Raw genomic sequence first — 13,669 nt, 5'->3', positions numbered from 1 at the left:
AGAGTTTGGTTCCAAATTTATTCCCTCTCGGTAGGAAAAAGATGTGGTTTATGAGTCAAAAGCTAGCTTTGCTAAGAGGTGGCTTCACAGTCTCCACCCAGGATCTAAGGGAGAAGAGCTGTGTCTCACGCTCGCATCATCACCACTAATGGAGATGGTGCAGCTGCTGGCTTTATTTCACAAAGCGTGATGCAGATGAAAGTACAGCTTGCTATTTCACAGCACAGTGCATTCCAGAAGGGCAACAACGGCAAAATCCGCCTGTTTCAGAAGGTGATATGAAGCAGGGAACAAAGGAATTAAATGGAAATCATACCCACAAAATCCATGGATAAATGGCGCTTATTTTGAGGTGCACTCACAAAGAGGGGTGGACCTTCACTCCCCTAGGGGACTTCAGAAATACCTTCTTTTTTGTAGGCTGGGTGTTGTTTCCATGGTTGTACTGACAGGGATGAACATTGTGCGGAGCACAACAGCTTTAGTGTCTATGGAATGCTCCACAAGAAATCCAGGGAAGAAAGCTGTAACACGGAGGCAAACATTTGTGAATCCTGCCCTTCCTCACTGTGGTATTCTTTGGGGATTTGACCTGTTACAGGAAAAAAATTAAAATTTCTTATTACTACAGTTCTGTAAAGACTGTAACTACAAAGCTGCAGAGACTCACTCTCTCTGCTAGGTTTAAGCGCACAAACAGTCCCACTGCAGCTTAAGTGGGACTATTCATATGCTTGATGCTAAACGTGTGCATAAATCTTCGCAAGATCAGGACCTAGGCGGCACGCTGTGTGCTTACCAGTATACATTTAGAAAGAAGCGAAGCCAATGCTTGTAAAGCACTTTATAGCCCTCAGCATAGAAGGCACTGTAAAACTGTAACATATTTATTACATTGTTATTGTTATTAAGAGGAAATATCACAAAAGAGAATAAATGCTGCGCTGAAAGAATTCTGTCAGGAATGCCTTCTGGCCTTGGTATTTCTTGCCTGGCAGTTACTGTATGCAGTTATAGCTTTTAAATTAAGATCCTTGAAATTTATGATCCTTTAAATTAAGTTAGGTTCCTTTCTGTAACATATTTAACAGATTTGGGTATTTTTATGTTGAAGTTTATTTTTTTGCTTTATGCTCATGTCATTTTGCAGGATTGGAGAGAGACAAATTTGATAACAAGACCGTTTCATTTGAGGAACATATAAAGTCAGAACACAACATGTGGCATTATTTGTACTTCATAGTTCTTGTCAAAGTTAAAGATCCAACTGAATACACGGGCCCAGAGAGCTACGTGGCGCAAATGATTGTGGTAAGTCAATTTGGGCATATGCTTTATGCAACTGAGAGATGCTTCTTGCAGCTAAAGCAGAGAATATCTTTCTTTTTCCCTCTCTCTGAACAATAGGAGGCATCGATCTGTATTTTCAAAGATCCTTTCACACGTCTTAGTCTGCAACAAAGCCCAGTCTTAAACATAATGAAAAAGATGAAGGCACAGGCCACAGTCTCCAGTTTGGCATTCGTGCTCTCATGCTCTGTGGGTTCTGCTGCCTCATTAGCCAAACCAGGGGCAGAAGAGCATGCATCATAACATCTGCTGCTGCTCTGGCTTTGTCCAGTATCTCTGGGCTGCTGTCCAGAAAAAAACATCTCCTGCTGAATAGTGAAACACAGGGTCAGTGTTGAGGGCTAGTGCTTTTCTCCTATGACTGCTCTGAACAAGCTATTGAAAAGACCAAGAAGAGCTGCTGCAGGGTTTTGAAGAGCTACAGAAACTGCCTCGTGAATCAGTAGGAGTATGACTTGGATTCAGAGAGAGAAATTTGATGACATTGGGGCGGAGCAATGTTAGATTACATTTCCTTTCCAGCCTGCTACCAAAGGTTTGTTCTGGTGAAGACTGAGGGATGGTTTATCAAGGCTGCCTGGCTTGGGGCTTCATTTTTGTGGAATTCATCCTACCTGCTGGGATATTCTGGTGCAGCATTTTCTTCCTGTGGACTTCCTGGCAGGTATTGCACTGCTCAGGGCCTGTGCCAGGGTCTGTGGCTCCAGATCTGGCATATGTCTGAATCCCGGGAGGAGGGTGTAACCAAATGTGCATCAGGCCTTGCTGTCTATGCATTTCTGGAGCCACATTTCTTGTTGAGAGTATCTGCTCTGTTATCCCTCATCAGGCCTTTGATTATACGTGCTACCAACCTCACTAGTGAGATGCTAAGCGCCCTTTTAGGGCTCGGTTTGGTCAAGGGGAAGGTTCTCTTCCTTTAACTTCAGCTGTCTTCAAGTCAGGCACCTGCCTTGTCAGTGCAGAAAGCTGGGTTATTTATCCTGCCTTAAAACAGGTGTCTAGGATAGCTGGGGTGACTCACCCTGCCATCGCCTTTCTCACACTATCGAGAGACTCAATGATTAGTTTAGACAAGATTCCTAATTGGGAGCTGGCTTAAATTAGAGGAGATGACTCCTGACCACTGTGCAGGCTTATGCAGAGCTTACCTTGAAGATCTCGCAGTAGTGGAACAGCTCGTGTTCAGACAGGGGTGCATGCTTGTATGCTGCAATGAAATGGAGCTTTTGTAAGTGCTATTACCACTGCGTGGGAAGGTGGTGTGGCAGGTGATGGGAATTCGGCGCTCAGGTACAGCGGAACAGCCTATGTCCGTGGAAATTTTGAACCACCAATCTCATTGCCCAGGTCAGGGCACTTATACTGTTAGGCAGTAATGGATCTACACTTCTGCAGTATGATGGGTGAGACAGAAAAACGAAAACAAATGCTTGTAATCCTCTGTTCCATTACAAGAAATCATTCATAGTGGCAAGTTGTCCTCTTACATGTGAAAATATTTTAGTTTATCTCAGAAATGCACATTAATTTGTAGAATCAATGATGTCTCCAGAGTCTAGGGCTTTTCTCATTTGTCTGTTCCTTCTCCACTCGTCTTCCTCTCCCTGCAATGTTTGTATGATTTTAAACTTTGCGAGTATATATGTTAAGTATTAATGTTTAATTCCAAGGAATGCATTAATATTCATAGTAACTGTATTCATCCTGTGGCAGCAGTGGTTTGACTTTTCTGCTGTAATTCACTAATGTATGTTACGTTTGCATTAATGGTGAGAACTCCTGTTTGAGCATCTAAAATATTAACAGAAAAGGACCAAAACACATGTGGCCTCAAGAACTGAACTGATTTCTCAAAGCCACTGTTCATCTTTGGCAAAATGCTGGTGGTTTAAGTGGCCGGTAGTAATCCAGATTTGGGGATTATTAAAGCCTCTGAAGGAAGGCTTGGTTTTTTCCATGGGTATATATAACGTTAATGGTTGTTCTGGATGATGGAAGAGGTGCATATGGACCTGCAAGTGTAAAGCTTACAGGAAGAGGGAATGGAGGAGTTGGGGAGGTGGAAGTGAAACCAATGTTTGAACAAACTCCAGGTGGCTGGTGTGGGATTAGTAATTGTGTATTTGTGTAGTTTAAATTTCCCTTTCCTTAAGAAAGGAAAGAAAATTCTGACTGGAAGAGTGGAGTATTCCGGAAGTATGATATTCAACTGGAAGAAAGGATTTAGAGGTACAGCTTTGCTTAGGACCAAAAGAAGTGTCAAAGGAAAACACTCAGAAGTAGTTTTGCTGCTGTCAGCAGTATGAGCTGATGTAATGTACGTGTTTGGTGTGCTTCAAACACAGCATGATAGCAATGAAATTACATGACAAGCATGTGAGATGTACTACATTCCATGCAGAAAATAAGCTTGAGGTATGGATTTTGTCCTGAAGAAGCTGATTCAGACTTTGTGACGGACTGAAAGCTGAGGGACCATTCTTGTGGTGCTGGGAGAGGTGACCACGTCCCTGATAAGAAACCAGGTTCTGGTTAGCATCTGGCACAAGGGAGGCAGACTTCAAATTAACCTTTCACAAGGAAACTAGGGCTTGCCTGTGGAACTGACCCGTTGCTGAATGACACTCACTGGAGGTGTATGGGAATGTAACAAATATTTACAAAAATAGGGTGGTTGTAAGAACAGAGCAGTCTCAGGAGCTCTTTGAAGGGGACAAGGTGGAATGAGATTTTGTATTTCAGGTGATACAGAATATGGCTGAAACAAACTCCATGAATCATACTCCTGGAAAAGCTGTCTTGACCCTACTAGGTTTTATTATGATTAGGTATGTCTTTTATGGCTGCCTCTGTAGCTTTAGTGGATCAAACCTAAATTCTGTGTTTGCACAGCTGGATTACTTAGGGAGAATTTCTACCCGAATCCAATCTTCAAGGCTTAGCTCCATCTTTAAATACACGTAGGTCAAAATTTTGGAGTATGCCGCAGTAACTTCTTTAATGGAAAGTAGAGTTTAACTTCAAGTATCATTCTCACTACTCCTACAACTGTAGTTGGGACCCAATTATTATTTGTACTTGTCAGCTACTGTCTGGCAAAGTATTGCAAAAAGTAATATTGGAATCATTATCAGTATTCACTAAGCACAGGGAAAGCATCTGCAATTTCTTATACTCTCTTTTCTCCATTTCTCCTTCTCCAGAAAGACCATTGGGTCCTTCTCTATCAGGAACCAAAAATATGACTTTCTATATTATGACTCAGGTTTTTTAATGCATCATTTGTCCAGCAAACGGTGAAGTAGCTGGTTTGAAGGCTTGCTAATAGCACAACTGTAAAAAAACCCCAGGAATATGATGGATTTCTTGTTTTGGCATATTATGGGAATATGTATGGGAAAGGGTGGGTGCTAAAATGGATGGAATTATTTACACATCTAACTTCACTTTCCCAGTTTTCCAGTTCAAGAAGGGGAGAGAAACTTGTAGGTGATGTTGTACACACCCCTCACTCAAAAGCAATAGTTTTGCATGTTTCCAAGTTCACTTGTATTTCTGTTCCAGGGGTGGCTTGTTTTAAGGTGTTCCCATTATCTTGTATGTCTCTGGCCTCAAAGACCCTGGGGCAGAGGATTTCTTTTGCTTTCTTCCTCTGGACTGTGGACGTCAGCTGCAAGCTCTTCCTGTTGCCTGTGATTTTGATTTTCCCAGCAGCTCTGTTACTTGCTTCAGTGCTTAGCATACTGCTCTGAGCAGTGACAAAAGTAATCAGTAGCTGTCCAGCTTTCATAAAGTAAGGTATTATTATTTTTTTCTTTTCAGAAAAAAGCACCAGGCATAAAATGTATTGTAAAACAACATACGGTTTATACACCTCTGGCTTTTCAGACAGTTACTTTATGGAGACATTGGTGGGAATAAAGCACTTCAGATCTTCCAATGATGCCCATTCTTCTTGCACACTATCTTACATCAGTTATCAGGTGAAATATTAATGAATATTAAATCAGAGCAGTAGGTTTTATTATTTTGTTTGTTATCCCGGCCTCCTTTATGAAGTCAGACAGGTATCACACAATATCCAAAAAGACAGAAACTTTGAAGAGCTGGCTACATGCTTTGCATTTGCACTGAGAACCCGCATGAATGATTCTCCTATTGAATTTTTATTCCTGCAGAAAAAAACTTCTTATCTAACCCATCTGACTAAAAATACCATCCCTAGCAAACCCAGGGAGATGCACATAGCTTGTATTACATCCATACAGCAGTCTTTGAATGTTCCTTGGGTCCATTTATCAGAGGAGACAGTTTAATGTGGTAACTGAAACAATGCAGGTTAACATCCAAATTTTTAGACTTCTTTTTTCAGAGGTGTAATTTGTACATGCAGATTTCACGTAAGCTTTGATAACTGTAAATAGATAAATGAGGGCAGTAACTCAGTTTTTAGCAGCAACACAGAGAGGTATGAATTAGCCTATGATTTGTGCTTCCATTCATTTACAAAAATAAAAGGCTATTGGCATAGTAATGAAATTAATTATTTTGCCCATTGGAAGAATGAAAGACTTTAACAAATGAAGCCCTAAAACTTGTGTTCTCGCATGCCCTGTCCGCAGTTCTTAGCAAGTTTCATAATGGATTTTACCAGCATTAGTGCTACCTGTCATAACTACATAATTACAGCACCTAATTATATTATTACTTATTTACTCTAATTATGTAATTGGATGTAATTGGTGCAATTACATAACTCCTCAATCAGCTGAAAACTGCTCTAAAACTAGCCAGTGTTCATAAGAGTAAAGGATACTGTCATGCGTTAGACCATCTCCTTAAAGCAAGGCAATCTTTGGTGGGAAATCAAAGGTTCTGTTCTTCTGCCATTGCGGTCATTGGGACCGTGACATTTATACTGTCGTAGTATCTTAAAAGTATTCCTTTCATCTTGTTTCGTTGGTAGATGTATGCCTCCTGAAAGGCAGATTCCTAATCTTAAGTTTAGTCTCTCTTCAGGCTACTCAGGATCCCAACACCTCCCCTGAAATGAACAGCAAAATTCCCATCAACATTGTAAGAATGAAGCAGAAGAAACAGGTTGAACATCACCAGCTGGAAACTCTGAACAGCGATCTTATCCAGTTCTTTTAAAGAGCACTTTTATGTCACAGCAATGACCTGTCATTGGTAATGTGACAAAATATGTTAACTACTTCATTATCCTTGTTTTGGTGTCAGCTTTTTTTCATTATTTTTTGTTTTAAATTATTAAATGAAAGAAGTACTTACCAAATATTATGGCCATTTCCATGTCATGAGAAAAACTGCATTCCCCATTTTGAAAAATTCTAGGGTTTGGGGGGTGGTTTAAATACTGAAGTTTGGAAATTGGTCTGAATTCAGCACTCCTTCGAGCTAATGCTGTTGTCTCTCTTCCTCCTGCCTCTAGCCTCATGTTTTTGCCTTCTTTTTCTGTTAGATACCCAGAAGTGGGTATAAATTCAAAAGCAGCACTGGGAATAACGCCAAATGAGCCATTGAGAAGTCTCACAATAGTTGTCATTCTACCCATGCTGTGTGCTGGGCAGCGCAAGCCCTTTTCCCTCAGCATCCTCCTCTCTCCCGCCTCGCTGCTCTGCATTTTGCTGTGCTCCCACCTTGGGAGTGGAGGTGTGATGTGAGCTGTGGCAGCACATAGCTGCTTCCCGGGTTCAGGTCTCAGCACCAATGCTGCGAGGTCCTAGCCAGAGTCACTCCACGAGACCGTGACTCCCCAGTCTAGCAGCAGGGACAAGGCACAAGCTCCCTCCTGGAGCCAGAATTGCTTGTGTATAGTCCCTGGCACACCCGTGTGTGGCCTGTAAAGGGATTTTTTTCATTTTAGCCAACCTCAGCAGAAGTAGCTGACTGTCAAAACAGCAAAAGCAGGAGCCAAGCAGAGCCTGGCAGCTGCGGGTCGAGAGCCTGGCTGCCCGTCCTTTCACACCTTGGGGTGGTGAGAGGTTGTCTCAGGATTAGTTAGCAAATGTAAAGTCATTTTCACTGATGCCAGGTCCTGGTGCGCACACCCCGCCTGGTGCCCAGCGTATTCAGTGGCCATCCCTGAGCAAACCATGTGGAGGTTCTAGAGGAGGCAGGTCCAAAGGAAATACAGACAGGCGAGGTGGAGACAGTGAAAAAGTGCTGTATGGAAAGGGGAAGAGCATGCCGACAGCACGCGGGTGAGGAGGAGCGGGGTTTGTGGAACAAGCTGTTCTTTACTGCTGTCGATTTTTGTCAAAGAATGTAATAATATGTACTGAGGGCTCTTGACCTCATCTCTTAAAATATGACTTTGGAGAAGAAGAAAAGTTCTGACATCCAGGATTTTTCTGTTCTGTTGTCTGTTGTCTTTCTGAATTTTGGAGGCAAAAATTTTCCCTGCTAATTTGTACCTCTAGTCTATAGATACTGTTATTACATCCAAGGATCACTAGATTCTGTACAGGTAGAGAGAATGACCTAAACCAAAAAAATGTCAATCCAAGGTAACATGAATGCTGCAGAAGGGGCACTTAGGTTGTCGGGAAGACACTCCACGTGTTTTTCACATGCACTCTGGTGATTCATCCTAGACAATTTAAGAAGTTTCCTCCCCCAGATGTCCACCATACCCTTCTGTTGCAATTAACCACAACAATAGCAGAGGGGGGGGGAGGACAAACAATGTGTTTGTTCGCTCCTGAGCTTCTGCAGTTTGCAGCCCAGAGTACTAATGTGAAAATTGATGGCCGCTGAAGTCACGCCAGTCTGAACTGCACTGGTTGAGGAGAAGAAACAGTACTGATTCTGCTGCCTCTCTGTAGGTAGGATATTATCGGCAGGGAGAAATGGTACACAGCTAATAGGGGTGACCCCTCCAGCTGCTACAGCTAAATCTGCCAGGGATGGTGAGCTGCAGTTCTTAAACTGGCTCATTATAAATAAACTATTTTTAAGGCTTCTTCATTATCATAAATTCTAGTTCAACATGAAGTTTCTGATCTGGCAACTCACAGACTTGAAAATGCTTACAGGACTTGTGCACACAAATGCTCTGCTGGAGTGGCGCATGGAGTTTATAACTTTTGGGAGGCTAATAATGCTCCCATTGTTAGGACTGATTTAGTTTACTTTTTAGAACTGGCCTTCCTCCAAATACTAGCAGATGTTATCAAAGCAAAACTTGCAAGGCTGAAATGTATGTACATATCATTAAGCTATGCAACTTTTTCTTAATTACTTTTAAAAGACTGATATGATGCATGTCATATTATGAGTAATTACTTACCATGGCAGTAATACCAAGAGCACAAAAGCCGGCTGCTAAATAAGATTTGAGGTTTCTTTGACAGGCTAATTTCCTAGGAAATACAACGTCGGTTTTGTCTGCAGTTGGGCTTTCATAAAATAAGCAATTAAAGAAATATGCCTAAATAGATGATTTACTGCTCCCATTTTTTGTGCTCAGAACAGAAGAGCAAGCGAGAGCACATCTCTCTGCATCCTTCCACATGGATGCAGGCCCGGTGGGGTGTTCAGTGCTTTGGTTTAGGTGGACCAGGTCCCAGAGAAGGTCCTTTTTCTGCATCAAGGCCTGCCTCAGATTCACAGAGGACCTCAGAGCTGTTGAGTGGTGATACCAAGTCACTAAAATAGGGCTGGAATTGTGCTTTGTGTAGGTTCAACCACTGGTCCCTCTCCCCTCATATACTCAAGTGTTATCCAATTTTACATTTACAGAATGTATTGAGGCATGGTCGTTCTTCCTGGTGCTAGGTATTGAATTATTTTTCTATTGTCGCTTTTCCTGTTGTTCAAAGATAACATTTATTTCTGTAGGTAGACCATTGTTATTTTTGCTTCTCTGTACAATTTTGCATCTACATTATTCTCTTACAGAAGTGCTGTACACTTCCCTCTCCACTTCATAAAATATGCAATTACAGTAACGTGCCTAATTAGCTGATTTCCTGCTCATTTGTGTGTTGCTCAAAGCATGAAAAGTTGGCATCACGTGAGGACTTCGCAACTTTGCACAGAGCTCCTATTCTACAAGAGAGCTGAGCAACTTGTTTTGTACTTCAGGGGCTCTGCATCTTCCAGAAATGGGCTCTTTGGTCTCCCATAAATAACATACTTGGCCTGCTTGGCTAGGTGATGTGTGAGGTATGGGTAAATACAGGGAAAGGTGTACTTCATTTGGTACCTCACTGTAAAAGCTTGAGTTTTTAGTGGCTTTAAGTTTATATGCATTCCTTCCAGACAGGCAGAATTAATTATCTTGTTGCTGTTTCAATGGGAAACCATGGACCTGATCCTGCCTTAGAAATGATCCCATTAGCTGGAGTGGGAGAAAGCTTGATACTGACAGCAGGTGCTGCAGCACAGGCAGATTTGCCGTGTGTAGTGAGGGTATGGTGATAACCTTCATCCTCCTAGCTGACTCAGTGAGGGCATGGCGATGCCATTGCACAGTGCCCTTGTCCCTGCTGCTTCCGTGCTCAGCCTCTCGCATCCTTGCTAACTCCTACAGGGACAGGTCCCAGCACTAACACAACCCTGTCTTTTTTCCTCTTTCCTTTGGAATCACTTCTGAATACAAAGCTGTAATATAATTGGAAGTTACAGGGGGGAGCCTAAAACTCCCTAAAAGTATATTCATTGAGATTTGGGGTGTTTTTTCCCCCTGAGGTCAGAATCAGTGGTTTGATACTGCCCCGCACTAGGCTTTTTGGACCCTGTGGCATTGCAGCTCAGTTGTAAGCTTAGGTTGATTTCCTGTGTATTGGAAAGATTTGGCCAATTGTCTGTTGACCATTATTTAGGCTTTGAAGACTGATTTTGCTATAAAGATGGATTCTGCCTTGATGATACAGCGTAGTCATTGCCTCCTTGTCCTCCTTCCAACTTCATTTCATTCAATTTGCAAATTAAAATAAATGAGCCGAGTTGTGTTTCTGTTTGTCTGCTGCTGGCCTTAAAAACTCGAGGAGGGGTCTGGACATGAGGCTGTGTTCCTTGAAACTTGCACATCCCCACGAACATGGAGTGGAGGTGTTCCAGCTGGAGCACCCTCAAGCTGAGCAGTGCTGCTGGCAGGACACGGGCTGCGGTTCCCTGCTGGAATCCACTCCCGCCTTGACCTGCCAGAGACTAGAGCTGTTAACTTTCCAGGCAGCTTGCAAAAGCCATCTTTTATCCTTTTGTTAAAGAAGCATGTGGCCTGAGATGGATCTGTGTGTGGGCAGACCTTTATTCTGTGATTTCAAATGATGGAAAGGCTCTCCAAGGCACTGGATAGGCACCTACTGTCGTGCTTAAAATCCTGGCAGAAACAGAGCCTCGATTCTCCTGGGACTGGCCGTGTATGGCTTTGCCTAATGAAAACTGAACCTTAACTGGAGTCACAGATAAGAAGTTCAACCCCAGAGGAACAATGTGATGAGCAGATCCCAAAGCGTGTAAACAGAATTCATTTGATTTTGCAGTATGGGAGAAGCAACAAACACAAAACACTTCAATGTTGTTTGAGAATATTATTGCAACATTTGAAAACAATTATTGTTCTTTGTATTACAGTGGTGCTAAACTTGTGGCTTCTTGAATGGGAAAGGACTGCAAAATTGTCCACAGCCAAGGGAGATAACCGCAGATGCTGAGGAAAGGAAGGACTACAGGTTTGCCCAAAGATGTAAGGGCAATTAGTAAAAGAACAGGGAGATGAGTTTTGGGTTGTTGCCTTACCAGGAAAACCATGTAAAATAAATAAGCATAACTTTGGTTGGTCTCAAAACACAGCGGTGAGATTCTGCAAGAAGTAAAACTGGGAAAGGCTAGAAAAAATGTAGTCCTGCTTCTAAGTTCTCACAGTTCAGAGGCAGCTAGATTTGAGGCAGTTGGATACAACATTACTCTTAGCTTGTTTTACAAGGTGTTATAGATATGATGAAGTAACTTGTTTTCTGTATCTGTCACGGGAAGAAAAATCCAGCAGCCTGTATTACTCTGCATGGGTAAGTTTCTGAATTTGTATAACTTGGGTTTCATTGTGCCATTTATCTTTTGGGATCAGATTTATGAGATTTGTGTCAGGTTTTTCTATTTGGTTGCAAAGCTAGTTCACAGAATCTCCTCTCTTTTTAATGTGGTGGATCTGTGTATGATAAAAAGCTAAGATTGCATCATCTTTAATAAAAGAGAAGATACATAGCCTAAAGAAATCAGATTAGTTGTAGAGAAAGAAATCAATCAGGTTGGCAAATTGTATCTGTGGGACAAAGTGCAAAATGTTTGTTTCATACAGTATTTATTGAACAAATTTGTTGAGAAGATGGTTAAAAATGCTCTACAGGAAAAAAAAAAAAGGGAACCATTTTGTTCAATTTAAATGACATTGATGTATTTTTTACATCATGAAATCTTGCAGTACTACCAACAACAATCCCTGATAAAGTACTTTACACAATTGCCTCACAGGGCATTTTGAGATAAAAGTATATATCGGAGATTGTAAATTGGCTGCATCCAATTTATATATAATGGAACCCACTACAGCCATCCTACGAAATTCAATAGATCAGGAATCACATTACAGTTCTGTGAGTTGGGGTAGTAGGAGCTTTAAAGAGTCTCCAAAACAAACAGGCAACTTTAAATCATATTTAATGAACCCTGTGTATTTTATACACATGTGATTAAAATGTTTTGTCTCTGTTTTTCATTTTGCTGGGTGCTGCTGAAGGAAAATTGTAACTCTGGATTTGTAACTCCATGTTTGTGAAACCGATCATCTGCTTGTTCTCAAGAGAAAATGTATTTTAATTGAACAGAGCAAACCATATTTAAATGCTGGGCTGAAAAAAAACAAAGAAAAAGCAAAAGCAGATCTGTACAGAGGATCCATTTCAGTGTTTTTAGCGATGTGACCAAATGCACTAAATGAAAGTGTAGTATAGGCAGGTAAAGGTTCACAAAGTACCATTGTGGTTTTTTCTTTTATTGATCTATGCCTGCAGCCTCTCAAAACAGTGTACAGTAGACGCAAACCTGAACAAATAGATGTTTCACCCTGAGGGCCTGGTTTTGCTGTTTCCGCCTGTTTCCCAAAGGGAATAAAAGTGCTCTGTGCTTCCTAGGAGGCAGGTGGCACCTGGTGGGATCTGCTGCTCACCCATCCGCAGCCAGACCTGCCAAGGGGCCTCTCCTCAGCCGTCATGTCTGCCAGGTAAGGAGCTGTGCTGGCCGTGCAGAGGAATGTGCAAAAAAACATGGGCAAGCATTTGAAGAGAGCAAGCGGTTTGAGAGCAGGTTGATAGCATTCAGGCCGTTGCTTGGTGTTGTTTTGTCAAGAGGCACTTCAAAGAGAAACCTAGGTCTTTATCCTCTCCTCTGACTGATAATCAAGTATGTGCGTTTATGCACAGGTATGGTATGTGCATGATCACACCACTGCTTAAAAACCAGTTCTGTATAGCCCATTGGTGATAGGTTATATATATATATATATATAAAAAAAAAAAAAAAAGTGGTGTTCTTTAAATTGTCCTTTCATACTGCACCATGTGCAAAATACATCAGAGTCAAAATGGGCCCAAAGCAGGAACATTCAGATCAGGATTCAAAATGCCTCAACTCTGGCAGTATCCGAAACCAGAACAATCGTGCTGCAATCAGCGAAGCTCTGCCTGTGTAAAACTGAGAACAAGGTCAAGTCCTGAGCCTCTGAAAAACGAGTCTCCAGCTGAGTCTTTGTATTTTCCAAAGATTCTGTTACACCAAATTGAAGCTAAAGCTAGGAAATGGACAGTACTTGCAAAATACAAGGTGACAGGACCAGAGAATTAAAGCTAAATGTGAAAAAAACCCATGAATTTCAGCAAGTATATGCCTGAACCCTGTGCTACAAAGGATGTGAAGTAGAGGTCATGGTTTGGAGTGTAACCACAGAGTTAGACCCTGATCCACTGGATCACACCAGCAGTTAGATTGACAAAAACGGGTCAAAATTTGTGGTGTCCTTACCAGCGGAATTGTAAGTATGTCTCTAAAGGGGCAGACATCACCTCTGTCCTCAGCAGTGGCATGATACCGTAGGGTATATTTACGTTGCAGTGAGATTAGTGCTGGTGTTTGTCTGGAGTTCAGTATCTGGAGTGCGCCTGCTAGCATGTTTTGCAAAAGAAAATCAATATTGAAAGAAGAATAAGAGAAGGGGAGCTTCAGCACGCTAGTGCAAGCACCATGGTAGTGTGTGGGTAGGAATGGCAAAGGGCTGGAGAAGCATCCTAATGCT

The 13,669-nt window shown here is 41.9% G+C and overlaps 1 protein-coding gene across 4 annotated transcripts in view; it reads left to right on the top strand.

Moving 5' to 3' along the window:
* Positions 1-13,669, top strand: part of ITPR2 (inositol 1,4,5-trisphosphate receptor type 2) — a 268,236-nt gene that overhangs the window by 240,833 nt on the left and 13,734 nt on the right. For all 4 annotated transcript variants that reach the window (XM_056342122.1, XM_056342121.1, XM_056342124.1 and 1 more), the window contains one exon: positions 1,151-1,311. In XM_056342122.1, coding sequence (XP_056198097.1) covers positions 1,151-1,311 — 161 coding nt within the window. The remainder of the gene's footprint in view (positions 1-1,150; positions 1,312-13,669) is intronic.

The sequence above is a fragment of the Falco biarmicus genome, chromosome 5 (genome assembly GCF_023638135.1).
Source record: "Falco biarmicus isolate bFalBia1 chromosome 5, bFalBia1.pri, whole genome shotgun sequence".
Taxonomy (NCBI): domain Eukaryota; kingdom Metazoa; phylum Chordata; class Aves; order Falconiformes; family Falconidae; genus Falco; species Falco biarmicus.
This window is presented reverse-complemented; position numbering and strand designations above follow the sequence as displayed.